A 27117-nucleotide genomic window follows, 5' to 3' on the forward strand; every position below is an offset into this window, starting at 1 on the left:
CAGTATGCAAAGCATAAATAACAGGTATATGAGAACTGAAGATATGTTGATAAAACAGGAGAGAGACGTAGGCAATTGGAGGTACTGCAAGGCAAGAAAAGAAACACTCCAGTGCTGAGAACCCACAAACTCCCTCTGCCTGGATATCACAGGACATGTTTTCTTGGTCTTTCCTTTTGCTCTAACGGGCTAGTTTTAGTTTCTGCAACCCTCCTCAGAATTTCCACCTGAATCTAAAGGCTCCTGCCCACAGCCTGCTTTTCTGTATGTACATTCAGGCAGACTCATCAGGAAACCTATACATGAGAAGAGGTTACTGATTAAAAGGAAAAACCCTGCAGCCCCACCACAAACTGCTTTATCCAAATGCCACTAAATATTTACAATATTTACAAACTCTGAAAAATGCATTTATAAACACAGACATGTGCTAAGCACTTAAATATTTCACACGCTTCACACAGCTTTAAGCAGAAGTGCAAGTCACATCCAAGCAGACTGAACTCTTTCAGTTTTGTATGTCCCTTTGAGACCTGAACTTTGGTCTGCCTGAACAGAAAGCAAAACTGAAATCAGTTTTATTAATTTTTTTGAAGTTGAAGACCTAGAGCTTTTCAGCTGCAGAACATTTTTTTCCCTTGTTCGTGCCCTGATAAGATTAGCAAACCAGAAGTGACAGTATCTCTTGATTTGTAAGTGGATAGCAGCCGACTAAGTCTCTCAGTACGAACACACGATTTTTAAATTAGCAAACAATGAATTTGCTCTTAGGGACTTTCCATGTCCTGTCGGAAATAGCGCAGCAAGGGACTTTCCATAGTGGGAGCGCTGAGCTGCTGCAGGACGTTACACACATTGCTGGCTACAGATGCAACCGTACTGCACGAGGCAAACTCTACTTTGCGGCACTAAACTAACAAGCCTACCCGTAAGGCAGGGTTTAACATTAGTCCATGGTACCAAGAGAGACTCTGGGCTAACACGGTCGTTTGACGCCTCCTTTCATCGGCCCTCCTTCAGCCACACTTACCATCTCCTAAGCTCCAACCACATGAGGACAGCCAGGCCTGATTAAATGCCACAGCTCTTTGGCAGGCAGCTGGGAGGAGAGAGAACGCAAGCCAGACCTTGCCTCCTCCCACCAGTTCTCAGGAAAGAATCAGCTTTTCCCAAAAGGGCACAAAATAACCTTACCCCCATTAGACTGAATGCCACCCGAGGCAGGCAGGAGAGGCTCAATCCCGAGACGAACCAACTAGCACTGCTCGAAATCCCCGCTCCCCTTTCATTGCACAAGGCTGCCCCAAGACTAACAAAAACCGTGACAGTCAAGATCAGCGCTGCAGACCTGCGGCCCAAGCGCTCCGGAGCCGCACCTCTACGAAACGTACTCTGTTTTAGCAAAGCACCTAACAGGACCTTTTGAAGATTAGGTGGAGGGTAAAAAAAAAAAAAAAAAAAAAAAAAAAAAAAAGGAGGCACAGCCTTATCAGTTCAGACGCTCTTAAGCCGTTGTGCAGAAGAACCCGGAGCATCACACACACGCGCCGCCTTGCAAGACGACAAGACTTATCCCAGGACAACTCATTGCCCTTTTGAACTTCTAGCGCAAGTCCTGGCTGGACTCAAGCCTGCGTTCAAACACTTGTAAGACCACACAGGGAGGACCTTTGGCAGCTGATGATTTTTGCTGAGCCCTGCAGGAACTCAAGATTTTTTTTAAACCAGAAGAGCTCATCAGTCACAGCACAATCAATAGCATTGGAAGCTGCTGACAAATATAGTTTGGTTTAGTCTAACGGAGATGAGCTCACTTACTACAGTCACCATTTTGGACACTGCAGTGGGCATCAGACTCCTAGTCACTGGTCACCAGCAGAAATTAAAGCGTGGGTCCAACAATCTGCAGGCACCAACAGCACAGCTTGAACCTGGAACCTCAGTAAAACACACTGTACCCTTTCAGGGCTTCACAGCAGGAGAACCATTTAGCACCCTGCATCCCCTCATTTTTTGGACTGAACTTTTAGCATGAAGAAGTGGAAGGTTCTAGACAGCAGGCCAAGGAAGCAGAGGCACAGAAGCATCTCTCTGTTAACAGGCTCAGCAAGCTACGCAGAAAACTCAGGCGTGATCCACAGCTGTTGTTTCTTCCTGCCACCTTGCAGTGGCATTGCAAAGAGAATCCAAATGTTAGCCTAGACAGACCAAGGTTAAACCTTTTCCTGACACACACCTCAGTCACTACCAAAGCTCCACAGGGCTACAATCTTACCTAGGGCAAGTGTCAGAGGGAAATAAAATGTATTCCTCTTATCTCAGGCCCCCCACATGGTGGTTCTTCCATTCCAAGGGGGATGACAGACCTGTCCTTCAGGAGCTCCAAAGCTTCACAGGTGAATATACATTCGCTACTAACTGCTAATGCATTTTAACGATGCAAGTTGTCACAGCAGAGTTGACTTGTCGGAAAGCACAGGGAAGCATGTAGTCCACTGCCATCCTCAGCAAGAACACGCTTCTCACGATGCACATTAGCTGTATACGTGCTAAGGACCAGGGCCACAAAAAGAAGGCCTGGATGAAAGAGCTGATGGGCTCCTCGAGAAGAGTAGGGGTGGAGAAACCATCTTGTCCAGCAGGTTCGTGGCCCAGAACAGCTCGGAGCGACGGGTGGCCAGCCAGTGAGTAACGCCCAGTCCCACTGCCCTGGTAGCTACAGGGGCAGCTGGCTGGAAACAGGATCGTGGCCTGTTTCCAGCGCTTTCATGGCACTTTCCCCAAGCTCATGGGTCTGACGTAGGTTTTAGGTTCATATAACACAGAGAACTTCGCAACAATTTCATGGCACAGCATAGTTTCTTGACAGTTAGAGCAGAAAGTCTTTTATAGCAAGAAAGGAGTTGGAGATAGAGCGGGTGGTTCCCACCACGGAAGGGACATGCTTGGTGCCTGCGATCACAAGGAAATCTGAAATTGTTTCAGTTCAGCCTGTGCCCTCAGCAGGGCACACAAACCTACCTCAGCCAAGAAATCGCTCCAGCTTACAGTGAAGTCCAGGAAGCTGACAGCTCCCACCACCACTGCCAGTGTCAGCGGACAGGCAAAAAAACCGCCTGAACTTTGCCCAAACACAGAGGAAAGAAAAAGGACGCAGACATCGAAAGCCTTGCTTTGATCTTTACCTCGTATTCTTTAATAGTCCCCTTCCAAGTGCAGCCGCTGTTAATACAGACAGCAGGCAAACTTTCCACCTCCCGACGAGCTGCGTTGTCTGGGAAAGCCTAAAATGGAAAAAACAAGCAAACCACAAAAATTACTGAGGGGTCGGGGTTTTGGTCGGGTCTCTTAATTCTTTACTAAGACTCCTCCCAGGCCAGTTGCCACATCGCATCCTCACAGGTGTGCTAATGGCAAACTAATCATTATTACAGCGCTTAAGTAGGCCACCGCTATATTAACATGACCTGGATTTGAGAAGCTGGGGAGTCCGCCACATTAATCATAACTCTCACTACTGACGAAAATGTTTCCTAGGAATAAGGGATTCTCAGAACTTGTGTTTTAAACAAAAACTGCAAGTGGTATTAACGACATCGGTGAGCTTCTTCATTTTTTAAAAATGCATTTTTTCTTACCGAGCTTGTTTCCAAAATAGAAGTTCCTTCTTCGTATATTCCTTCCTGAATACAGCTGGCACACTTTTGAGGTCCGGCACTAGCAGACAGAAAAACAATGATCAAACACAACAAAAAGAGACCGATTAATGATTTAATGATAAAACGACTTCTGGTAATATTATAAAATTAAAACATTTTCTTATTTTTAAAACAACACATTGAGCCTTTGCTCACGTGTATTTTTGACGCCCATTTCTGATTCTAATTTTCTTTCTTCTCCCGATTAACCGCTCTATTCAACTTCCCTCACTTAAAGGCAAGAGCGAGAGAGAACACTACGAAACTTTTCTGGAAGGCAGCATATGCTTAAATTTCTCCCATTGTGGCACGACAACCATACGATGACTTTTAGGAGCAAGTTCCTTCAGCAGCTGTGAGGAAGGCTGAAGGAGATGGGTGATCCACCTGGATCGCCACCTGAACAGCAAAAACAATCCGGGAGATTCTGGAAAAGGGAACTCTGAAGCAACCCCCGGAACAATAAAAGCAAGTCAGAGATTACACATTCCCTTAAAGAAGACCCGATGCTGAACCTCAACGATTAAACAGCTCCCTCGCTGAGAAGGCCCTGAAAACGAGACTTTTCTCTCCTTTTCTGCTGGAAAATGCCTTTTCAAGCATTTTGTCTTCAGACTGAAGGCACAAAAGTTACCTTATAATTTTCTTCAGGCAATAGGAACAGTAGCGATGTCCGCACTGAGCTTGAAACGGCCTCCTCAATATATTCTTGCAATCGGAGCAGAGGTATTTGACCTCCAGTTTAGTTCCCAGGATCTCCTTTGCAAATCCAGGCTGGTTTAGATCCAGAGAGCCAGGCGGAGTAGAGTTTGCTGCTGCCATGTGAACGAAAAATTCTGGCTGTATCTCCAGAGCCTGAAAATAAAAATATTTTCCCTGTTTGATTATAACTGGACGGTGGTGATTTTTCATGTAAACTGCATTACTCACAGCGTATTACACTGGCACCCAAAACCCAACACCACAGGTAAACACACCGATGCAAACCACAAGTCTGCCTCCACCTAGTTAAAAATACAGAAAGAAACTTTACAGTTAATTTTAGAATTAAATCCAGAACAAAGAGACAGGGTGAACAGACCTCACTAAAATCCCCGTCCAAGTTTATTGAAATGCAGCCTACTTGGAGAAATCAAGGCTTCTGGCCCAAAACAAGGTAAAAAACCGTCCTAAAGCTGATCAGGAATATAAATAAATCACCTCAGTCCACCAAAAACCTGTAGGCACCGACTGAGGTAACCACAGCCTACCACCACTTGTTTTCACATCTGTCAGTTGTCAAAAAGGACCGTAATTCTGCCCAGAGCCATCCGGTCCCGGGGAGACGCCGTGCGCGCAGCGGAGCCCAGATCTGCTGGCAGTGCCCAGGCAGGGGTACAGGGCTCTCCAGAGGGCTGGAAAACGAAGCTTTGAGAGTCACAAGCAAATCAGAAAGGAGGAAAAGAACAAAATGCCGTTGTTTTGACCGCTTACGGTGACCTAAAGATGCATCTCCCGCCTTCGTGCCCTGCAACCACGTCCCGCAGCCACCTGAAACGCGTCAGGCAGCGCATCCAGGTACTGCCTTCAACCAGCGCGGCCGAGGAAGCGGCCAGGCTCGCTCGGCTCCCCCGCGCCTTTCAGGCTTCGGGTAACGTCCCTCTTTTGCCCGTAGCAGGAGCCGTTAAAGCTGACGAAGCGATCCCAGAACGCGGACGGCGTTAACGAGGATGCCTTCTCCACCACCGCGGCCCCGGCTGCTGCGGGGGCCTCTGCCGCCCCCGCCACCCCGGCAGGAGCCGTGCCGGCAGGCTCCGGCGTGCGACCGGCCCGAGCGCCGTTATTCCGACCCTGCACATCTTTAGCCGGGTCTTTAACGCAAGTTCCGTTCTTCGGTCGCATCAAGACCGTCCGTTCCCCGCCACGTTACTCCTACAGTCCCAGGTGCGCCCACCTCCCGGGATGCCCGGGGGCCGCAAGGGACAACGTGAGGCGGGCGGAGGCCCGGGCAGCGCCTGCCCCGGCCGCCCGCTCGGGACGGGGCGTGGGGCCGGACCGGCTCCCTCGGGGCTCTGGAAGCCCCCGCGAGCGGAGACCCCACCGCCGCCGGCCCCGGCCGCAGCCACCGCCCTCACGGGGAGGAACGCCTCCCAGGCTGCGAAGCGGTGGCGGAGCCTCCCCGCACCACGGTGACCCGGGGGAGCCGAGCCCGCCCGCCCGCCCCCCCCGCTGGCGGGAGGCTGCTTCCCCCCCCGGTGCGCCCCAGCCTGCCCGCCGCGAGGAGGGGCCGCGGCCGGGCCGGGCTCAAGGCGGAGCGAGGCCCGGGGCGCCGCCGCACGGGGCAGGGCCCGCCCGTCTCCTCCGCGGCCCCCTGCTCCGCCGCCCCTCGTCCTTCCCGGTACCGGGGGGGGGGGGGGAGGGGGAGGGGGGAGGGGGAGGGGGGGAGCCAGCGCCGCACTCACCGGCCGCCTCCGTCCGCGCCCCGCACCGGAAGCGCCCCCAGGCCCCGCCCACCGGACACGTGTAGGACGCCCCGCCCCGCCGGGCCCGCTCGCGCCAGGCCGCGCCCCCCCCCGGCCGCGCCGGCGCCTAGCAACGGCCCCGCCTCCCAACGGGCCGGCCTGGGGCGGGGCCAACGGCCTCCGGCGTCACCGCCACACCCCGCCCCCTCCCCCCGAACACCCCACATCGTCACCTACCCCTGTCACCCCAGACAGCCCACACTGTCACCTACCCCTGTCACCCCCAGACCATCACCTACCCCTGTCACCCCTAGACAGCCCACACTGTCACCTACCCCTGTCACCCCCAGACCATCACCTACCCCTGTCACCCCTAGACAGCCCACACTGTCACCTACCCCTGTCACCCCAGACCATCACCTACCCCTGTCACCCCTAGACAGCCCACACTGTCACCTACCCCTGTCACCCCCAGACAGCCCACACTGTCACCTACCCCTGTCACCCCCAGACCGCCCACACTGTCACCTACCCCTGTCACCCCCAGACCATCACCTACCCCTGTCACCCCTAGACAGCCCACACTGTCACCTACCCCTGTCACCCCAGACCATCACCTACCCCTGTCACCCCCAGACAGCCCACACTGTCACCTACCCCTGTCACCCCCAGACCATCACCTACCCTGTCACCCCACCGGACACCCCCAGACCATCACCTACCCCTGTCACCCCAGACAGCCCACACTGTCACCTACCCCTGTCACCCCCAGACCATCACCTACCCCTGTCACCCCTAGACAGCCCACACTGTCACCTACCCCTGTCACCCCAGACCATCACCTACCCCTGTCACCCCCAGACAGCCCACACTGTCACCTACCCCTGTCACCCCCAGACCATCACCTACCCTGTCACCCCACCGGACACCCCCAGACCATCACCTACCCCTGTCACCCCCAGACAGCCCACACTGTCACCTACCCCTGTCACCCCCAGACCATCACCTACCCCTGTCACCCCTAGACAGCCCACACTGTCACCTACCCCTGTCACCCCAGACCATCACCTACCCCTGTCACCCCCAGACAGCCCACACTGTCACCTACCCCTGTCACCCCAGACCATCACCTACCCCTGTCACCCCCAGACAGCCCACACTGTCACCTACCCCTGTCACCCCAGACCATCACCTACCCCTGTCACCCCCAGACACCCCCCCAATGTCACCTCTGCCCCAAACACCCCCCAGACACCCTCACGCTGTCACACCCCCAGTTACGCCCCCAGTCACCCCCACTGTCACCTCTCCCTCAGGCACCCCCCCCCCAGTGTCACCTCCCCTCAGCACCCCCCAGTCACCCCACACGCAGCATCACCTCCCCCGTGTCACCCCCTCGCACAGTCACCCCCCATCACCCCTGTCCTCTGTCGCTTCTCCCCCAGCATCACCCCCCCGCTGTCCCCACCGCCATATCCCTGCCTCAGGCCGACCCCGCTGGGAACGGGACCCCTTCATCCACCCCCCGCGCCTGCCGGTGGGGGACCCGGAGGGACAGCCATGCTCTGCCTGGGGGCACCCTGACCCCCCACCCCGGGGTCCCACCCTGCGGGGACGGCCACCCTCCCGCCACGACCCCCCTCACCCACCAGAGCCGGGCCGGGCAAGAACCCCCCGCTCCCCCGGGAGGGACCCGGGGGTGAGCCCCGGCCCCTGGAAGGTTTTTCTAAGATGCCCTTTGGCCATTTTGGGTGGCGCCGGGCGCTCGCTTACCTGCGCGCAGAGCGCCATGGCCGGCCTGCGGCCCGCGGCACCCGCTCGGAGGGAAAGTGGATGCCGGAGGTGCCGGGCAGGACGGGTGGTGGCAGACGGGTTTCGGTTTAATGAGAAGAAAAAAAAAAATGTGGGGGGAAACGCAGCTGCTCGCCACGCGGCAGTGAGGTCAGCGTGAGGTGCTTTTCGCGGGGGAACTCGCTCAGCGAAAGGTCACAGCGGCAGGGTTTTTCGCTCGGGGTCCCCAGCCCGCGCGTCCCCCCGCCTCGGCTGACACGCCAGGGGCTGCCGGTGCCCTCCCCGGGCTCACGACGAGGCGGCGTGAGGGCTTCGGGGCTTTACTGCCTCCCGCGCCGGCAGGGCAGGGAAGGTCTCGTTCTCACCGCGCGGGGAATTCACCCGGCGCCGGGGAAATCCTCTCCGGTCAGAACCAGGCGCGACCAGTCTAGGGCTACCCCCGACGGAGCAGCCAAGGTGTCTCTCCCTCTAATCCCGGCTGCGAGGACGGCGCAGGAGCGCAGGGGGTCGGAACAGGGAGGCAAATCAAGGCAGCTCGCCGTGGCCTGATGCCGCACCGCGGGCTGAGCTGGCTGCAGGCGAGCTCGGGGAAGCACCGAGCCCTTGGTGTGGGGCCGCGTGCCGCTCAGGCGCCCGTCGAGGCGAGATGCTCCCCGCAGGGCCAGTGCGAGTGACTCTGTGGGGACTCCCACGGGGGCCGGGGTGCTGGGGACGAGGCACATCCCCGTGCACGTGTCAGCACCGGGCAGGGCACGGCGCAGCCCCCCGGGACGGGCGCTGCTGCGCATCCGCGCTGGCACCGCTTGACTCACTCCGCCGCAACGTCCCTTGTTCCCAGCACAGCTGCGCTCATCTGGGAAAGCGAGTGTGAAAACCTCTACATTGCTGAAGTTCTTGGCTGGCTGACGTAATTCGGTGAAGAAAAACCCCTCTCCGTTTCCTGAATGAACCCTGACCCCGGCGGCAGCGCCGAGGGCAGGACGTGCTGTTCCCAGAGGCAGGAAACCATCAGCAACGCCCTGAAGCGCCAGCCGTGGGACGCAGCCCAGGGGCCGCTCCGAATTCGCCCACCGTTGCGACACCCCGGTTGCCACCGCGCAGCCAGCGGAGCGAGTCTCGCAACACAGAGCAACGCGCCTCATCAGCGTTCCGCTTCCACGTCCCAAAACCGCTCTCTCCCAGGCCTCCCGGGTGGTCGGGGCCAAGGGCCTTGCGGTGACAGGAGGCACCGACCGACTGCGCGGAGGGGAAACCCCCCGCGCTCTCGGGGCGCCCGATTTCTGAGCAACGCCCGGATCACCCGCGAGCTGGAACCCAGCCGCTCCCCCCGCGTTTTGCCACGAGGAGGACCTGCAAAAGCACCGCCAAGGATTTCCAGCTCCCGTCCCCCCTCCCGCGCCCCTTATTTCAGCAGTGACGAGAGCCAGAGGTTCGGGTTTTCCCGCCTTTACTGCAGAACCCTTCGGGTGATTCGGGCGCAGGGCTGAGGGGCTCCACCGCCTCCCGGCTGGAAGAGCCCGGACGCTGCTGCCCTTCACAGGCAGAGCTTCCCTCGCACCCGCGGCCTTACGCAGGTTTCCCGCGGAACGGACGCAACCGGCTGAGCTTTTCCGTCCAGCGGCCGAAGCGCTGCGCCCGCTGTGACCGGCACCGGAGCGGCCGCGCACCGCCGACCCCCGCCCCGAGGGCCGGGGCTGGCCGGGGAGCGGGACTCCTTCCGCTCCGCCTTGCGGGAGGCCCGAAGGGAACCCCCGTCCCCGGGCACGGCGCTCCTCCGGCGGCAGGAAGGGCCCTCCGCAAAACGCCCGCGTTATCCTCAATCCTCCCCCCCACCCCGCGCCGAGGCACGGGGCAGGCGGGAAGGCCCCACGCCGCCCTCCCCCGCCGGCTGCCGCCCGGGGCGGGTCCTCAGCACTCCGGCCGCGGCCTCCCGGGGGCGTCCGGGAACCGACGCGGACGGGCGAGGCGGCGGGGAGCGGGGCGGCGGGGAGCGGGGCGGCCGAGCGGAGGCAGCCACTGCCGCCGCCGCCCCGCCGCGAACCGCCGCCACGGCGCATGCCCGGCTCTGCCCAGCCGGGCGCGGCTATTGGTCAGCGATTCTGACAGCGCCGAGGAGTAAGCCAATCCCTTCTGGGCACCGGGTTATCGGCAGTGACGGCAGCCTCTCAGAGTGCACAGGCGCGTGCCCGCCCGCCTCCAGCCTGGCGCGTACACTAGCCAATCGCATAGCGAGCGGGCCGATTGCTGGCTTCCTGTGCCTGTTGTGACCAGCTGCGTCACGCCTGGATGGCTGTTATGCCGAAGTCTATTGAGGATCCCGAGGCCCCGCCCGCCGCCGTCGCGTCTCTCCCCACTAATGAGAGGCCGCCTTTCCTGAAGGGCGTGCGCGCCACCCTATCGCCGGGCGCGGCGGCCGGCCCCACCGCCCAGGGGGCGAGCGTTGGGGCGCGGCCCCTGAGCGGCGGGCGCGGCCCCGGACGGCGGCGCGCGGCGGCGGGCGGGGTCGGTGCCGGTGCCATGGCGGAGAGCGACTGGGACACGGTCACGGTGCTGCGCAAGAAGGGCCCCAGCGCGGCCCAGGCCAAGTCCAAGCAGGTCAGCGGGTGACTCGCGGCGAGGAGCGGCGGAGCGGCCTGGGCCTGGCGCGGCCGAGGCCCGGGCGAGCCTCCGGGCGAGCCTGCGGCCGAGGCCCGGGCGAGCCTGCGGCCAGCGCCCGGCTGGTGCTGAGGGGGCGACTCCGAGTAGCGGAGCGCTCACCTCGGCACCCTTACTCTCTCCAGGCGATCCTGGCGGCCCAGCGGCGCGGAGAGGACGTGGAGACCTCCAAGAAGTGTGGGTATCCCGCGGCCTGGCTCCCCAGACAGCCGGCGGCGGCGGCGGCGGGGAGGGGGGAGGCCCGGGGAGCCCGGCCCTGCGGGCGCCGTTCCCCGGCAGCGGTGCGGTGCGGTGCCGTGCGTGGGCCCCCCCCCGGTCCGGCGTCAGGCCCGGCCCCCCGGGTCGCTCTTGAAGGCGGTCGCCTGGAGGAGCTGGGGCAGAAGGCAGCGCTCCCCAGCTAAGCCAAAGGCCGCCCTGACTTGGGGCCACATAGGGAAGCTTCCCACTGGGGAAGCACCGGGCGCCCCGGGGAGGGTGGGCAGCACCCCGGGGGAGCGGGGAGCGCTCCCCTGTAGCCGGCTTCGAGTTTCTGGTTGCCCAGAGCTGCGCTCTGGCTAGTGTCTGGTGTCAGAGCGAATATAAATACAAACGTCAGCAAGAGCATTAGTATTCTTGAGGCTGCCAGGCTCTTGGAAGAGCCTTCATGATCACAAAACTGAAGCTCCCAGTTTTTGCCGCTTACTTCTCTTGTTGGTAACATGCTTAAGGATTTCGGTGACGGCTTATCTTCCTGTGGCGTTGCTCTTTAAAAATTCCCTGCTTCCTGTCCGATGTAAATTCTCAGGTTCTCTCACCATAGGGATGAGACTATGAGGGTTGGAAATAAATAAATAGATGATCCTTGAACAAGATTTAGTCAGTTTTATCAAGAGACTGAATGTCAGAGACTAACGTGAGAGAAAGGATTCAAACTATGACTTAAATACCGTAACTAAAATGAGACAAAACAAATAGCATGTTTTTGAACCTCGGGCTTTCAGCAAAGCTAAGTAGAGTTAGAGTTTACTTGTAAAAGGCATCAGAAAATTGATTAAAAGCCACTTAATTCATGCTGCCTTATACCTGAGCAAACAAGGTTACAAGTTCAAATACATAACCCCCCCCACGCTGTAGCACAAACATGTGTCTGGAGTGAAGTTTGAATGTTAAATCCCCCAGCAACAGCAAAATCTTGCCCATCTGGAGAGAAGTTCAGACGCGAAGTAAAGAAAGGGGAGGGCTCTGCATGGCTGTGTTTGGCACCAGCATTAACAGGATTAAGATAACGTGTTCTGGGACCTGCAGCAGGCAGGATCTGGTTGAGATCAGTGCTGACGTTGACATGTTGAAATCTTGAAAGCTCCCTGGGATCCTGGGCAGCTGAGCGCATAGAAAAAGTGCTTTGATACTTTTTGGTGCAGCTCTGAGCCTTGTTTTGTTTGTCCTTGGTTTTGTTTTTTTTGTTCTTGCTTTGAATGATAGGGGCAGCAGGCCAAAACAAACAACACTTTATTACAAAGAACACGGCCAAGCTCGACCGAGAAACAGAAGAGCTGCACCATGACAGAGTTCCCCTGGAGGTGGGCAAAGTGATCCAGCAAGGCCGACAGAGCAAGGGCATGACACAGAAGGACTTGGCCACAGTGAGTATGGCCCGGGGCCTGCTGGCCTCTGCTCCTGCTCTCCTGAGGCAGGTTTAGGCACCTCGAGGTGAAGGTGGGCACTTTTCCTGTCCCCTCGTGGGCAGCTGCAGTGGGATGGTATCGTGAGCGGGAAGTTTGGTGGACGCAACATCTCTGATGTCTGATCTCCAGGCAACGTTAGTTATGTAGGAAATGTTTTAGGGGGTTCTGTGCAGCCCTTGAACACCTGCTTGGAGACGGAGCGTTGCTGTGGCTGGTGAGCTGGTAGGAGGCTTTTTTTTCTTCCCCTCTCCTGCCATCGACTCAGCACCGACGTGAGGTTTTTTTGTACCATCTGGGCCTGATGCAGCGTTCGGAAGCTCACTGCTGTCTTAAGGAACAGCAATACATAGTGCTGCTGCTCCTCCTGGGAGGCCGAGGGAAGTGGAAGTCTGTCCAGGATGGGTGTCACCGTCGCTGTGACACTCAGATAGTGGAGGGGGGCGATAATGGCAATGGAGTAAGCCTGGAAGGAGCACTTTGTCTTCTGATCCTGGCATAATTAGAGGCTGTTACTTATCTGCGTGAGTACTGGGGGGTTGGTGCTGAGTGTTTGCTGTGTATGGAGCCAGCGTTTGAGACGCATCCTCTCCTTTTAGAAAATCAATGAAAAACCACAAGTTATTGCTGACTACGAATCGGGAAGAGCAATCCCCAATAACCAGGTTATGGGCAAGATCGAAAGAGCCATTGGTAAGTTGAGAAAGGAGTCTTCAGAAATAGCAATAATGTTTTCCATGCCTAGGAGGGATGTTTTGGTTTAAGTTACTTCCATTTTCCACGTCGGGAACAGTTGCTGGCTGTAGGTTATCGTGGGTACGGTGTCATTAAGCCGTGTTCTGATAAAACTTGGATCTGCTGCCTGAAGCCAGAACTCGGAGCTCTTGTTCTCCTTTGTTCTTCATCTTCTTGCGCGGGGCCATGCCCTGGGGACCACCCCCGTATGCTGTCCCCCCCAAAATCAACAAGATACTGAGACCCATGAAGGCCTGATTATACTTGGGGAAAGTGTCTTGCGGCCGCTAGTATTGGTGTTACTCTCCTGGGCCGGTTCAGATACCATTTTCTAGGAAGATGGTCGGTGGACAAGCAAGAATTGGGAGCGTTGTCTGAAACTAGCGTGGTCCTCCTAGAAACTAAAGTAGGATTCTCCCTAACTCTGGTTCTCCTGCCCTCTTTTTTGGATGTTCTCTTCCTTGTAGCAAAAATTTGAGGAAGTAAAGCGATCAGGTGAATGATCGAGTGCTGATGGCAGCTGATGGTGGTCGTCTGCTTTGTCTTATTCCAGGCCTTAAACTGCGGGGGAAGGATATTGGAAAACCGCTGGAGACTGGCCCCAAAGGGAAGTGACAACAAAGCCTCGAAATCAGTTTGTTCAGACTGATCTCGTCTGGCTGGTTCTCCTTAACCACCAGAATCTCTCTTCGTGTTGCCAAGCTGAACAAGAGGGTTTCAGACTTGCTTTGGGGGGGAAATCTGCTGAATCTGTACCTGCTGTAAAAAGGCAACCTTAAAGAAGCGATTTTCCTGATTTTGTTTTTCCTTCCTCCTTTCCAGAGATTGAGGAACTAAACCCAAAAAAATACTGCATCTGATTTGCCAGAAAACATGTGCGTCTTGGTGTTTAGAAGCAGCTAATGTTAAGGCACTTGGGGTGGTCTGAAATGTGATCATTTAATTGGAACAATTTGGGGGACGGGTGGGATATATTATATATAAATAATTTGGGAGAGTTGGGGTTGATCAGTGTCTGCATTTGAAATGATGACTTGGTCACTGCATCACAATGACATTTTTGTTTGTTCCTTCCAGCCTGTTTTAAAGAGATCTATAATAAAGTTTGATACCCTTCAGTTGCACGGGGTAGTTGCTGCACGTTTACCAGCTGGTAGTAAATTTTTGTGGTTGGGCGTGACTGGAGCTGCAGCACCCTGTTCCTTCTGGAAGCACGATTAGTGGGGCTACCTGGCGCGTCCGGGGTAACGGCCAGCGCTGTCACAGCCCGCCTGGCTGCTCTGCTCCTTCCCCTGTCGGTGAGGACTGCAGCTTTGGCTTGCAGCCCAGAGATGAAATCAATACTGTGGTTTTATCTTGTGCGGAGGTGAGTGGAGTCTCTGTGGCGTTCTACAGAGCAAGACGGATGCGGAGACAGTCGGGCGTTTCTGTGAAGCCAGAGCCCTCCTTACCTCTCGCCTCCGCCCTTGCCCAGCTCGCACAAGCACAGGTTTGCTGGGGGCTCGTTCGTGCCAGGACGGCGCAGTGGTGGAGCTGGAGGGATGGTGCTCGGCGTAACTGTGGCATAACCTAAGTGGGACAGAGCTGAAGGGAGAGTTGTCTGCGGCAGGGTGAGAGGAAAAACAGGCTTTGGTCGCAAACTGGGAACGCAGGACGCCCCGATCCCCTCCGGAAGAGCTCGGGGAGTTTGAGGAGAGCAGGATCCCTAATGGGCGGCTCACCCACGCAGCAGCTGAACCGGTCTGTCTGCTGTTGTACTTGGGTGGCTGCTTTGGCTATGGGCTGCTTAGGGGTTGCACAGTATTAAATTAAGTTTTGAAAGCTGGGGGGGGGAAAGAGAGGGGTCCTGGGCTTAGGGTGGCCTTGGGTGCAGGTGTGGGTGCCCTGGCCCTGAGCCCAGCCTGCACCTTGGGAACATTTTTCTTTCCCCAATGACATTTAAATGCAAATTATCAAGAGCCGTTGAAAGGCACGTGGGCAGTCCTGCGGTAAGTGGGCACCCATTCAGTGGGGTCAGGGCTGCTCTCCGCCCTCGGGTGTGCTGCGTGGTGCCCCCCACTCTGCTCCCTGCCCTCCCAGCCACCTCTCCACCCTCCCCAAGCCCCCCCTCCAAAACCAGCAGAAGCACTGGGCTTCCCCCCCCCGGGGTGGCTCTGTCCCCTGGGAGCTCTTGTGCTTAATCCTGGGTGTGGGAAGGGGCTCGTGCCCCATGCAGCACCCGCTGATCTGCCCAGCCCTGGGGGGGCCAGGACTGCGCAGTTCGCCCCCTTCCACGGCCAGGACCCTGCTCAGACGAGGATGGCCGCTGCAAGAAACTCCTGCTGACGGCGCTTGTCAAAGCATGGGTACGTCACTACGTCTTGGTGCAGAAAGTTCATGTTACAGAAGACAACAATGCTTTTCCCAAGCGCTTGGAGGTAGTGGAGGCAGCGGCACGTCCCTCTGCGGGGCCGGCACCCCGGGGTGAGCGCCCGCAGCAGCTCCCCACTGCCTGATGTCGGATGCCAGGGGCCAGAGGTGGCTGCTGGAGTGTGAGGTCTTGCTGGAGGGATGCTCTGCCCTGCATACACCTCGCGGGTGTGAGTAGGCAATTACTGCTGCTGGCTTATTATTTCAATCTTCATCCCCTTCTTTTGGCACTGGAGATATAATGACCTTGTCCTGTAAAGAAGGGTGAATGGGAATTGGTTACAGTAAGCACAGGCTGTGTCTAATTTGAAATACAAGGGCTTCTTCCAGGTTGCAGAGGGGAGAACGTGCGTGCTGGCCCACCACGACCCCAGCAGAGGAACCAAACCCCTCAGCGTGCCCAGGGGGCTCCGCGTCCTCTTTTGGGGTCAGTCCTGGGGCTGGTGGCTCTGCTGGGGACTACATGGCACCAAACCCGTCAAAGGAAACTGTAGCTTAAGCTGCCTCTCAGAGTTTTAAGTTGCTGGCTTGAAGAGGATGAGCAATGTTTGCATGACCCGCTCCCTGCAGGGCTCTGGGGAGGAGGATCGCAGCCTCAGCTCTTTCTGGAGCAACTGCCTGATGGCAGCAGCAGCATTTCTAGGTCAGTCCTACAGCTCAGGGTCACTTGTTCATCGGCAACCAGATAAGAGGCAGAGCCCTTTGCACCTCCCTGACGTGTTGGCAGAGTGTGGGCTCAGGGGAAGCCTGTTGGGATTTGCTGAGCTTTTAGGAAAATGCTGTTTTGGTGCAGTTGGGGGCAAGGGGGAAAGCCCTTCACCCCTCCCTGTCCTTACATCTCGAAAAGTGATGTTGTCGAAGCCCTGGGGAGCACTGCTCTCCGACAGCGTCCCGCTCGCCAGCCTTCGCTGCTTCATCCAGTACCATCCTCCGGCGGACACCAGCGCCAGGACGATGACGGCCAGGAGAAAGCTGAGCACCACCTCTACCACAAAGCTGCTGGAGGATTTCTCTGCAGGGGGAGGAGATGTTGCCAGGCTTGACCCACCGCCCAGGAGAGCTGGCTCCAGCCCCAGCCTCAGTGCCAGCACCCCGAGCAGCGCTGGGTTGACCCTTCTCAGCTTGCAGCCAGAACTGGCCCCACACCTTCCACTGGCACCTCTGGGCTGGAATGGCAGCCCCTCCCGGCACTGTACATGATGTCATCCAGTGCCACCGTCCCCTCCATCGGCCACCTCCACGTGGTGGTCTCAAAGATGATCTGTGGGGGAAGATGGCGTCTTGGGGGGTGATGCATGGGGAGGGCACCCCACACCCCTGAAGGGCACCCTACACCCCAGAGGGGCCCTGCTCACCTGGAACTCACTGAGGCTCTGCACGGGCACCACGCTGCCCCGCCAGCCCCGGCTCCGGTGCCCCACCACGCTCCACACTATTCGCCGCCCCGACGCACTGTGCAGCATCACCCGCAGCTCCATGCCGGCTGCAACGTGGAGGGGGACAGGTGCCCTGGCATCAATGGCCGCCCAGAGCCCCCGAGAGCCACTGGGCCCTCCCGGCTGTGCCATCCTGCCCTGGGATGGCGGCACCCAGCGGGAGCGGGCCATCCCCACCGCCCAGCCGGAGCTGCACCAGAGTGTCCATGGTCCTGTGGGTGGGGAGGGGGTTTGCAGCCCCTGACCGAGCCTCCCCGCTCCCATCGTGGGCTCATTACACCCTCCCCAGGGACAGCACCTCCTCCCTGCACCTGCAGTGCTTACAGAGGTGTTCCGGGATGTCCATGTGGTACCAGAACCGCAGGCAGGCGTCAGCAGCAGCAGGCAGGTGCTGGCTCTCCAGCCGGGCAGTGGTACCCCCCAGGCCCAGCACGCTGGTGTCGAAGTGCACGTAGTGACCTGGATGGGCAGGGACAGAGCGCAGGGTGTCCCCCAGTTCTGCAGCCCACCCCGCGTGTCCTGCTCCCCCCCCCTCCCAGAATGCCCAGAGCAGTGCCCAGAGGATTGCACCCCCCCCCAGCCCCACTCCTCACTGCCTTTGGGACCAAGCTGTCCCTCTCAGGCGAGGAGGGGATGGCGATGCTGTGGAGCCAGGCCCCCTGGGACACACTGGAGCTGGGGGGGGACATTCATCGGTGATCCCACCCATTCCCAGCTCCTCTTCCTCCCTCTGGCCATGCCAGGGTGCCCTGGGAGGGATGGGTGTCTCCTACCATTCCTTGTGCCCAGGGTGTGATCTTGCTCAGGGCCAGGGTACTTGGCAAGGGGGACCCCACTCTTCCAGCCCCAGGCGAAGCTGTGCAGGCGGGGGTCTGAGGGGCTGCTCCAGCCGCACATGTCCCGCTCAAAGTCACAGGATGCTGGGAGGAAAGGGGGGCTGTGATGCACCCAGCGCTGCAGGCACCTGCTACCCTGCACTGCCCGGTGGGAGATGGGGCATCGGGGCGGGGGGGGAGAAGCCCCCAGCCCCCTCCCCACTGCCCTCAGCTTTGGGCCAGGCCAAGCTCAGGGCAGGAGCAGGGTGCCCGGCGGCCAAGGCAGAGCTGTGATGGGCTGTCCCCATCCCCACGGCCATGTGCCCCCATGGGGTGCCCATGTCCCCCAGCCAGTCCACGGTGCTCCCGCAGCATGGGCTCTCACCTGGCTTGGGACAGGCTCCGTCCGACACCTGCAGGTCGTCCAGAGCAATGTACCCGTGGTCGCCCCCAGCTCCCACTGCTTCAAATATCGCCTGCCAGAGGGGTGTGCAGGGCGGCACTCTGAGGCTGGCAGCCACCATGCACCCCTTGTCACCCCCAACCTGTCCCCCTCCCCGCCGTGGGGTCCCTGGCACCCTGCCCCATCTCACCTGCCAGTCCCCATCCGGTCGGACAGTGACATGGCCGCGGTGCCAGGCATCCCCCTCCATGGTTGTCACGCCCATCACCTTCCTCCGCACCCCGCTCTGCTCCACAAATACGCCGAGGGAGCCTGCCCAGGGCACCCGCCATGGAGGGGGAGGTCCGGAACTGTGCTGTGTGGGACCCCCCACCATCCAGAGATGCTTCTGGGGGCCTCGTGGGGGACATGGCGCTCACCTGGGGTCCCGGCGCTCAGCTGGTACCAGAAGGCCAGGCACTGGGTGGGCGCGGAGGGCTGGTAGGGCTTGGAGGTGAGGGCAGCTGCACGCCCCGCAGGCAGGGAACCCCTGCCCGTGCTCACCACCATATAATGGCCTGGGGGGGGAAGAGAAGCCCCCGCACCGTGACCCCCCGCCCGGCCCTGCTGGGGTGGGCACCAGGGGACCACTGGGCCTGGGGAGCCCTCCCAGGTTGGGGATTCCCCCCCAGGTTGGGAAGACCCTTTGGGTTGGGGAGCCCTGGGGCTGGGAAACTCCAGGTTTGGGGAGCCCCAGTGCTGGGGAGCCTGGTACAGTAGTGCCCTCTGCACATCCTGGGCAGTGCAGGCAGGGAGGGCAGGCAGGACGCAAGTCAGATAGGCAGGGCAGGGAAGGCAGGCAGGACACCCAGGGCAGGCAGGACACAGGGCAGATAGGCAGGGCAGGTGTGGAGGACAGGTAGGGCGCTCAGGGCAGGCAGGGAGGGCAGGCAGGGTGCTCAGTGCAGGCATGGAGGGCAGGGGAGGCAGGCAGGACACTCAGGGCAGGCAGGGCAGGCAGCAGGGCTCCACCAGAGCCCCAGGAAGCCGTGGCCCCAGTACCTGCGGCGGTGCCGGTGGTGTGGTCGGCCGGGGGGCCGGTGGTGGTGCCGGTGCCGTTACTCTGCCACAGCCAGGTGTGCAGCCCACTGGCTGCCAGCCCACAGGCATCCGCCTCGAAGGAGCAGGAGAGCTCGGCCCCGCAGGGCCCCGCTGTCAATGCCAGGTCGTCCAGCGCCACGTCCCCCAGGAACCCGTCCCGCAGGGCCTCGAAGGCCACCTGCCACCGAGACAGCGGCATCAGATGGCCCTGCGCCCCACCAGTGCCTGGTGGCACGGGGGGGGGACCCGGCCCTCACCCGGTACTGCCGCTGGTCTGTGGCAGGCAGCGTCGCCCGTCCCCGGTGCCAGACGCTGCCTTGGGTCCCCCGCCGTGTCCACAGAACTGTCTCCTCCACTCCTTCCAGCCGCAGCTTGAGGTTCAGGGTGCCTGGGCAGAGGGGAGCATTGGGCAGCCGTCCTGCAACCCTCAGGGACCCTGCTGTCCCCAGGGGAGTGGAGCCTGGCTGGGGCATCCCTGGGAGGATGCCATGGGGCTGCGTACCGATCTGCGGGCCAGCCAGGCGATACCAAAAGGAGAGGCAGCGTGGGGCGGCGGTGGGCTGCTGGCGGTAGGTGATGAGCTGTGCCCGCTGCCCGTGGATCCACGGCGCAGAGGGGTCCGCAGCCAAGAAGTAGCCTGAGTGTCGAGGACAGAGAGGGTGGAGGGGACACGGACATGGGTGCTCCGAGCTGTGCCCGCATCACCCACAGCCCCGGTCCTGGATCTGGGTGCCCCTGGGCTGCCCTGGCTGAGCTCGCCCCGCGGGCATGGGGCTGCTTGGAGTGCGCAGGGCACGTCCCGGTCCTGGGGACAGGAGGCTGTGGGGGTCCCCTGGGCTGCCTGGGGTCCCTGGGAGAGGAGCCAGCTCCTTACCTGAACCAGTGGTGTGGTCAGAGCCCTGCCCCTGCCCTGTGCCGCGGACCCATTTGAAGTCGCTGGACTGATCCTGGTACCAGCCGCACATGCCCCTCTCGAAGTTGCAGGATAGCTCTGGCCAGAGAGAGGTGACCGTGGTGAGGGAGCGGGGATAAGGCACCCCAAAAGCAAACAGGTCCCCAAAATGTCCCTTTCCCTCTGCTCCCCTGTCCCACTCCTCAAGTTCACCCCTTGCAGGTGCCCTGGGGCAGGATGGGTGCTCGGCCCCGGCCCCAGGGCTTGTGCACCGTGGTCCTATCCCTGGGCTGGGGACAGGGTGACGGTCACCAGGCAGCCCCTGGGGGAGCAGCATCCATCTCTGCGGGCGGGGGGCCGGGGTCCCTTCCTGCCCGTGGCCGCCCTCCCTGCCCATGCACCCTTGGCCATACCTGCAGCCCCCGGCGGCACCGTGTCGGGGTGGCACTGCACGAATGTCACGTTGTCAATGGCGGCGCTTGCTGAGTCCTGCAGATCCACCATTCCCAGCAGCTCAACCTAGGGGCGGCGTGGCGGTGGTGAGCCCCAGGGTGCCTGGTGGCACTGGCACTGGCACTGCCCTGCCAGCAGCCACCCAGGCTGGTCCCTGTGCCCCCGGGGGCACCTGGAAGGGCCGTGTCCTCTCCCCCAGCGGGACGCGGACGTGTCCCCCGGCTGTGCTGCCGTGCCCTGGCATGTGCCAGGCCAGGTGGGTGGTGCCAGTGGTGTGATCCACGATGCTGACGGCGAGGAAGCCTGGGTGCAAGAGGCGGTGCGGAGGCTGCAGGGACCAGCAGCCCCCAGCCGCATCCTGGGAGCCCCCTGGGGCCCCGGCACCCACCCAGCCCACAGCCACAGGGGACAGGGACATCCGTGCTCCAGGATGGTGTGATGGGGCAGAGCGGGGCTGGGAGAGGCAGCAAAGGCAGGCAGAGGGTGGGGGGCTCTGCCCTGTGCCAGCGTGGGGCAAGGAGCGGGCAGGGCACCCCAGGGCTGGGCAGGGAACAGGCAGGGCACCCCGGGGCCAGGCGGGGGGGGTACCTTGGGGGCCGCTGTGGATGTGGTAGCTCATCTCCATGGCACAGGCGGGGCCGGAGGGGCCCAGCAGAGGCGTGCGTGCCTTTGCAGCAGCCACCATTTGTCCTTCTCCTGCCTGGAGGGCCAGGAAAGCCCCTGGGCAAGGAAACACCCTGAGAAGTCGGGGCAAGGGCCCTGCATCCCTGGAAGCACCCCCAGCCCAGCACCCTGCCTGGGCATCACCCCCACCCTTCCCACGGTGGCACCCACCCACCCTGCCCGGGTGGGAGCAGGGCGTCCCTGCACCCTGGGAGCCCCTGCAGTGCTGGGGACCAAAGAGCATCGTCTCGGCAGTGGGAACAGCCTCACCTGTGAGGACAGTGTCGGCAGGCTCGGTGGCCCTCTGCACGCCCCAGCGCAGCCGCCCCACGCTGACATCGTGCCAGCCCCCAGCCCCCGCCTCAAAGGTGGTCGCACCTGCAAAAGCCCAGGCTCAGCCCTGCCAGGCCACCACGCTTCCCAGGGCCTGCGTGGGCACCCACGTCCCCCAGCCATGCCAGCCAAGGGGTGCCTGAGTCACCCTGTTCTGGTCCCCTCTGCCACTTGGCTACTGGGGAGCCGGCTGCCCGCCCGTGGCTCTCACCACAGCGCTTCTCGTCGGAGCCGTCGGCGCATGTCTTGGCAAAGTCGCAGGCCAGCTCCGTGCTGATGCAGCCCCCGCTGTCACAGGCTACCTCCTCAGCTGTGCAGGGGCCGGCACGTGCCCGGCTCAGCAGAGTGGTCGAAGGCTTCTCTGATGGCGAAACACCCCGGGATGGAGAGCGGCGGTGAGAGGGCCCGGCAGCATCATTGGCGTCACCCCTTCAAGCCACGGTCCCCTGTCCCTGACCATCTCCCTGGCTCTCCATTTCCGCCAGCCCCATCCCTGCCCTGCCCTGCCCTGTCTGCTGCCACCAGACGAAGGGGACGCAGCAGGCTGATGGTAGCTGCCTGTGTGACATGGCTCGGGCAGGATGTTTTGGTGCAGGGGATGGAATGTCACAGCTGCAGGACAAGGACACCGGGCAACCAGAGCTGTGGGCCCCAGGGCAAGTGCTTGCCACGCTGCACCCAGGATGGTCACTGTGATGAGCAGAGGGACAGGCAGACCCTGCGGTGGGTCCTTTAGGGATGGTGCCATGGGCACAAGACTCCTGGGGACTGCTGCCCACACCGGAGCAGGGGTGGGGGACAGCCACCATCTGGCTCACCCTGCTCCTGCATGCAGCCTGGAGACAGGATCAGATCATCGATGGCCACGGTCCCCGTGCTGCCAGCCACCCCCTCGATCAGCACCTGCAGGGAAGCACCGCACCAGCAACGTCAACACAGGGCCTTGCACAGCATGGAGGGATGGGTGATGCTGCAGGGCAGGGGGACACACCGAGGAGCCGCGGGATGGGGGAACCCAGCTCCTGTGATCGGACAACACGCGCTTCCCCCAGGAAGGGGCTCAGTGGGAGCAGGGGTGATGCTGTGGCTGGAAGGAGTGTGCACGGTGGGGCTGGCAGGGCCACGGTGGGCTTGGGGCGATGGTGCTGCCCCTGCACACAGCCATGGCCTGCAGCTGGCCAGGGGTGCTCTCTGGGTTCCCTCAGGATGCCATTGGGGTGCCCTCCAGGGCCAGCTGAGAGGGGGGTTGAGTTGTGTGGGTGGCTGTGGGGGACAGCAGACAGGACAGTGGGAAGGCATGGGGTGACATGGGATGGATGAAGACACCTCCCCCTCCCCGTTCCAGTGGGGTGGTCCCTGGGCTGGGGATTTGGAGGTGTGGGCACAGGGACACGAGGGTGGCACATGCCAGCATCAGGAGGCTCAGCTCTGGTGTCCGGTTCCCAGTTCAACCCCTACCCCTGGTCCCATGTGTGTGTACTGTGGGTGGCCCTGTGCCCTCTGTGGGGTGGCCCTGTGCCCCTTGCCCCACAGGCAGCCCAGCTTGCCCCAGCATGGTGCAGGCCAACCTTGAAGCTCCCCGTCACATTGAAGTCCACTCTCTCCCGGACCCAGCAGCTGCCCAGGTCGCCCGTCCTCTCCCTCATCAGGTGCTTGGTGGAGTTGGTCACATAGAAGATGCTGAGGCTGCTGGTGGTGGAGCCGTGGAGGTGGCAGTACAGCACGAGCTGGGGATGGGGAGGGGGGGGTGAGTGAGCACCGAAGCCTCAGGGCAGGGGCACGCAGCCCCCCACACCCCATGGCGTGGCTGCTGCCCTATGGGATGCTCACAAAGGTGGGGCTGGAGGAGCTCAGAGCTCCCAATGGGCAATGGAGATGCCACCAAACCACCCCCAAAAACCCGCTGCCCATCCCCAGCAAAGGGCCAAGCGCAGCCCCAGCCCCATGTGGGGGTCCCCACGGGGACCCTGTCCCCCGCCATCGCCGTGCCCACATGGGCTGTGACGTGGGGTCCCAGCAGGACTCACAGAGCAGGAGCTGGTGGCCTGGAAAGTGGGACTGCTGAGCCGGGCCGGGCCGCCAGCCCCCGCGGCCGAGGCACTGCCCACGTGGAGGAAAAAACCTGTGGGAGATGCCGGTAAGGAAGGGGCTGAGTGGTGCCCATTTGGGCATGCGGGTGCAAGACACTGTTTTCCCGGCACAGCCTTAAGCCAAGCCCAGGCACGTGTTACCCCAGGGGCCAGAGGGCATGTCTGCCCCAGGGCCAGTGATGCCCCAGGGACCCATGGTGGGGCTCCCCTGGGGTGCCAGTGCCCAGCCACGTACCTGCCCTGCTGTTATTGCTGTGGTCCCGGGTGGGCATGCTGTACATGGTCCCCAGGTTCAGACTCGTGTTCCTCTCCCACGTCGGCTGCCCGACCTCTGCTTTCCAGCTGCAAAGACCTTGCTCAAAGGAGCAAAAGGTGAAGGACTCTGAAGGGAGGGAGGGAGAGCAGAGTGACCCAGGGAGCTCCCTGTGATGGGCTGACCCCTCCACAAAATCCTCAGGGTGATTTTTACCCCTCTGGCCGCACAGCCATGGGGCACAGCTGGGGTGAACCCTGCTAGCCCCACGGCCCGGCTTTGCCCCACCAGGGCAGACCCTCAGTGCGGTCGGGGGGCCAGTGGGCAGGACCCCCTCCCCAGGGCCAGGGGTACTCACTGCACCGCATTGCATCCTCATCCGAGCCATCCCCACAGTCGTCGGTGCCATCGCAGAAGCGGTGCTGTGCCAGGCAGGAGCCCTGGCCGCAGCAGCTCTCCTCCGCCCCACAGACATGTTGCCTGGGCTCTGGGGTGGTGGGACACGCCATCAGCACATGGCTGGCCCTGCAGGCACCCTGACACGTGCTGGGCTTCCCCCACATCCTTTCCCGGGTTGCTTGAGGGACAGGCTTTCACTACTGGCCCCATGCCCTGGCCAGGGCAAGGTGCCCCCAAGACACAGCAGGCAGCGGGAGAGCTCCCCTGGGGTGCAAAGCCCAAACCAATTTCCCTGGGGATCCTGGCTCACATCTCATCCCAGCGGAAGCGGGACTCACCCTGCAAGCCACAGCTCCTGAAGATGATGTCATCGAGCGCCAGCTCTGCCCTGCACGCGGGCGGTTTTGTCAGGGAGAAGATGAGCTGCCGACGAGAGGACGGGGATGGCATGAGCTGCCCAGGCATCCTCGGCTCCCGGTGCATCACCCGGCTCCTCTGGCCCCAGCTCGTGGGGATGGTGCCCGGTTACTGACACAGCACTGTCTCACCTGGAACTGCTCCGTGATCCGGCCCGGGTAGGCGACCAGCTGGTGCCAGCCCTCGCCTCCGCGCTCGGGGCTCTGCCACAGCCCCACCACCTCGTCCCTGTACGCCATGGCCAGACGCAGCACCGGCTGCTCCGTCTGGTTGAGTCCTGTGGGGAGCCCCAAAACGTGGCCCTCGGCACTGGGCATCCCAGGGTACCCACGGGGAGAAACCAAACCCCACCAGCTCTGGGGACCGGAGATGAGACCCCCGGGTCCCACCAGCTCTGCTTGCGGAGCATGGAAGAGGCGAGCCAGCATGGCAAGGACCTATCTCAAGGTGCCAGTGGCTCTGTCCCTGCCATGGGGGCAGATGGTCCCGTCCCTCCCCACTGCTCCCCATTGTTGCTTCCCTGTGCCCGGTACCCTGAGGCCCGTCCGTGCCTGCCGTGGGCACCCTCACCGCTTCCCGAGAGGTGGTACCAGGCCCTGATCTCGCATGTGGCGGCTGCTTCCCTCATCACTGGTGACCTGAGCCAGGCCGTGGCCGTGGTCTTTGCCGGGGGGGACACGGTCACCATGAACCACCCTGGGGAGGGCAGAGAGCAGAGTGGGGGCTGCAGCCCTATGGGATGGCACTGGAGCTGTGGCTGGCACCGCTCCTGCCCCACCATGAGTCTGCTGCATCCCCTGCACCCTACAAGGATGGGTGTTCCGGCACCCTGGCTTCAGGGCACCCATGGCCCAGAGGTGTGGTGCTGTGGGTGCCTGGAGCCTGCTCAGCAGCCAAGCAGCTCCCGCTTACCCAGGTTGGTGCCCACGGTGTGGTCTGAGTGGGGCCCCATGCCCCACGCGGCCAGGTTGGCCCGGCCCCGCACCCATCTGTAAGTTGAGGTGCTCACGTCCTGCCAGCCACAGTTGCCCTCCTCGAAATCGCAGGTGAAGGGGGTGCCCAGCACAGTCGAGCCCCGCAGGTACCCTGAGGGTGGGGCGGACAGGGTGTCAGGGCAGGGCTGGGTCCACCCTGGGGTCCTGCACCCACCCCAAGGACCTACACCCACCTGGGTAGACCTGCACCCACCCTGGGGTTCTGCACCCACCCGGGGGACCTACATCCACCCTGGCAACCTGCATCCAGCCCGGTGACCTATGCCCACCTCAGGGACCTGCACCCACTCCGGGAACCTGTGCTTACCTGGGGGACCTTCACCCATGATGGGGTCCTGCACCCACCCTTGGCACCAGCACCCACCCCAGCACCCACCCTGGGATCCTGCACCCACCCCAGGGACCAGCACCCACCCCAGGGACCTGCACCTACGGTGCCCCCTGCTCCATCGCCTGCTCTCGCCCCAGGAGCAGGGCCTGGGAGTGGGGCTGGGGGGTTGGGGGATCGGGGCGGGGGGGGGACTGGGCACCCACCACAATGGTTCTCATCAGAGCAGTCGCTGCAGTCGCAGACGAAGTTGCAGAGCCGCTCGGCCGCGCTGCTGCAGCTGTTGACAACCGTGGACCCACCGGGAAGAACAGTCCCAGCTACGGGAGAGACCATGGGGCTGAAAACCCCACGAGGATCTGGGCACAGTGCCCGCAGCAGGTGACAGAGGGCACAGGTGGCCTGCAGGTGGCATTTGTCTGGGCTCCCGGGTTTGGGACCCTGCTGGGGGGAGTGCTGAGCTCTCAGCGGTATTGTCCCTTGGACGGGACCCCCCACCACTGCCCCCGCACCCCACACTTCCCACATCTCCTGCTTTGCCATCTCCCACTATCAGCCCCGCTCCCACGCGCCCTCAGGGAGCCAGAGCCTGCCGGGGTGGGGGCACTGACCCTCCAGCCTGGTATATCACACCCCTGCTCCGAGTCTCAGCCCCCATTTTGGGGGAAACTGGAAAATCTGGGCATTTTCCTCCCCACGCTGAGCAAAGCCGTTGGTGATATCCAGCCCGGCGCTGGTGGCTCTGGCGCTTGCTTGCCCAGGGGAATCACAGTCTGACCTTTGCCAACGGAGCCCAGAGGAGGGTTTTGCTGGGCTGTATCTGCCCCAGCCCCCCCCGGAACAGCACAGCCCCCCTGAGCTGGGGGAAGCAGCAACCCCCATGGGACCCCACGCCGGGGAGGGACGGATCAGAGCAGCCAGCATCGCGGCCCCTTCCCTCCCTGCAGCGCGACCCCTGTGTTGGCAGAGAGCTCACCCAGCAGCAGCAGGAGGGCAAGCACCGCCTGCCTGGCCATCTCGGCCTCCAGGCCGCGGTGACGGTAAAACGGAGCCGGGAGAGGCACAGGGCCAGCAGGGGAGGCCACGCTGCGAGCCCAGGGCTGGAATCTGCTCCCTGGGACCTGCCTCGTGTTGGACTTCAGCCCCGCCGTTATCGGTTTCCCAGCCCCG

General features: G+C 61.3%; 4 protein-coding genes across 5 annotated transcripts in view; 1 reads left to right on the forward strand and 3 right to left on the reverse strand.

Annotated features, from left to right (window-relative positions):
* TRAF2 (TNF receptor associated factor 2) overlaps positions 1 to 8059 on the reverse strand; it is a 27335-nt gene extending 19276 nt beyond the window's left edge. The window contains exons 1-4 of one of the 2 annotated variants that reach the window (XM_076355144.1): positions 7913 to 8059; positions 4333 to 4553; positions 3639 to 3717; positions 3186 to 3284 (exon numbers count right to left, since the gene is read on the reverse strand). In XM_076355144.1, coding sequence (XP_076211259.1) covers positions 3186 to 3284; positions 3639 to 3717; positions 4333 to 4553; positions 7913 to 7930 — 417 coding nt within the window. In that variant the 5' untranslated portion in view covers positions 7931 to 8059. Of the gene's footprint in view, positions 1 to 3185; positions 3285 to 3638; positions 3718 to 4332; positions 4554 to 6139; positions 6171 to 7912 lie in introns of those variants that run through there. The other variant, XM_076355142.1, reaches the window with a different exon arrangement.
* LOC143168838 (uncharacterized) lies at positions 7997 to 9987 on the reverse strand. The gene is given in 2 exon segments (XM_076355769.1): positions 7997 to 9037; positions 9040 to 9987. Coding segments are annotated over 2 exon segments (1047 nt in total). The 3' UTR covers positions 7997 to 8938.
* Positions 9988 to 10406: 419 nt separating this feature from the next.
* On the forward strand, positions 10407 to 14099 carry EDF1 (endothelial differentiation related factor 1). Its single transcript, XM_076355176.1, has 5 exons — positions 10407 to 10525; positions 10711 to 10762; positions 12047 to 12207; positions 12846 to 12939; positions 13535 to 14099. Exons 1-5 carry the CDS (start codon positions 10448 to 10450, stop codon positions 13594 to 13596), a joined length of 447 nt encoding a protein of 148 aa, XP_076211291.1. The 5' UTR covers positions 10407 to 10447; the 3' UTR covers positions 13597 to 14099.
* A 1242-nt stretch (positions 14100 to 15341) lies between these two features.
* MAMDC4 (MAM domain containing 4) lies at positions 15342 to 26362 on the reverse strand. The gene is given in 29 exon segments (XM_076355285.1): positions 15342 to 15642; positions 16227 to 16402; positions 16537 to 16651; positions 16746 to 16873; positions 17151 to 17285; positions 17600 to 17746; positions 18027 to 18117; positions 18235 to 18356; positions 18464 to 18601; positions 19086 to 19302; positions 19382 to 19512; positions 19627 to 19761; positions 19999 to 20115; positions 20430 to 20535; positions 20642 to 20772; positions 21058 to 21189; positions 21403 to 21510; positions 21677 to 21826; positions 22284 to 22368; positions 23034 to 23192; positions 23493 to 23587; positions 23791 to 23937; positions 24167 to 24295; positions 24546 to 24630; positions 24756 to 24901; positions 25195 to 25320; positions 25537 to 25710; positions 26154 to 26298; positions 26300 to 26362. Coding segments are annotated over 29 exon segments (3681 nt in total). The 3' UTR covers positions 15342 to 15594.
* Between the last annotated feature and the right edge of the window lie 755 nt (positions 26363 to 27117).

The sequence above is a fragment of the Aptenodytes patagonicus genome, chromosome 18, assembly GCF_965638725.1.
Source record: "Aptenodytes patagonicus chromosome 18, bAptPat1.pri.cur, whole genome shotgun sequence".
NCBI classification, from domain to species: Eukaryota; Metazoa; Chordata; class Aves; order Sphenisciformes; family Spheniscidae; genus Aptenodytes; species Aptenodytes patagonicus.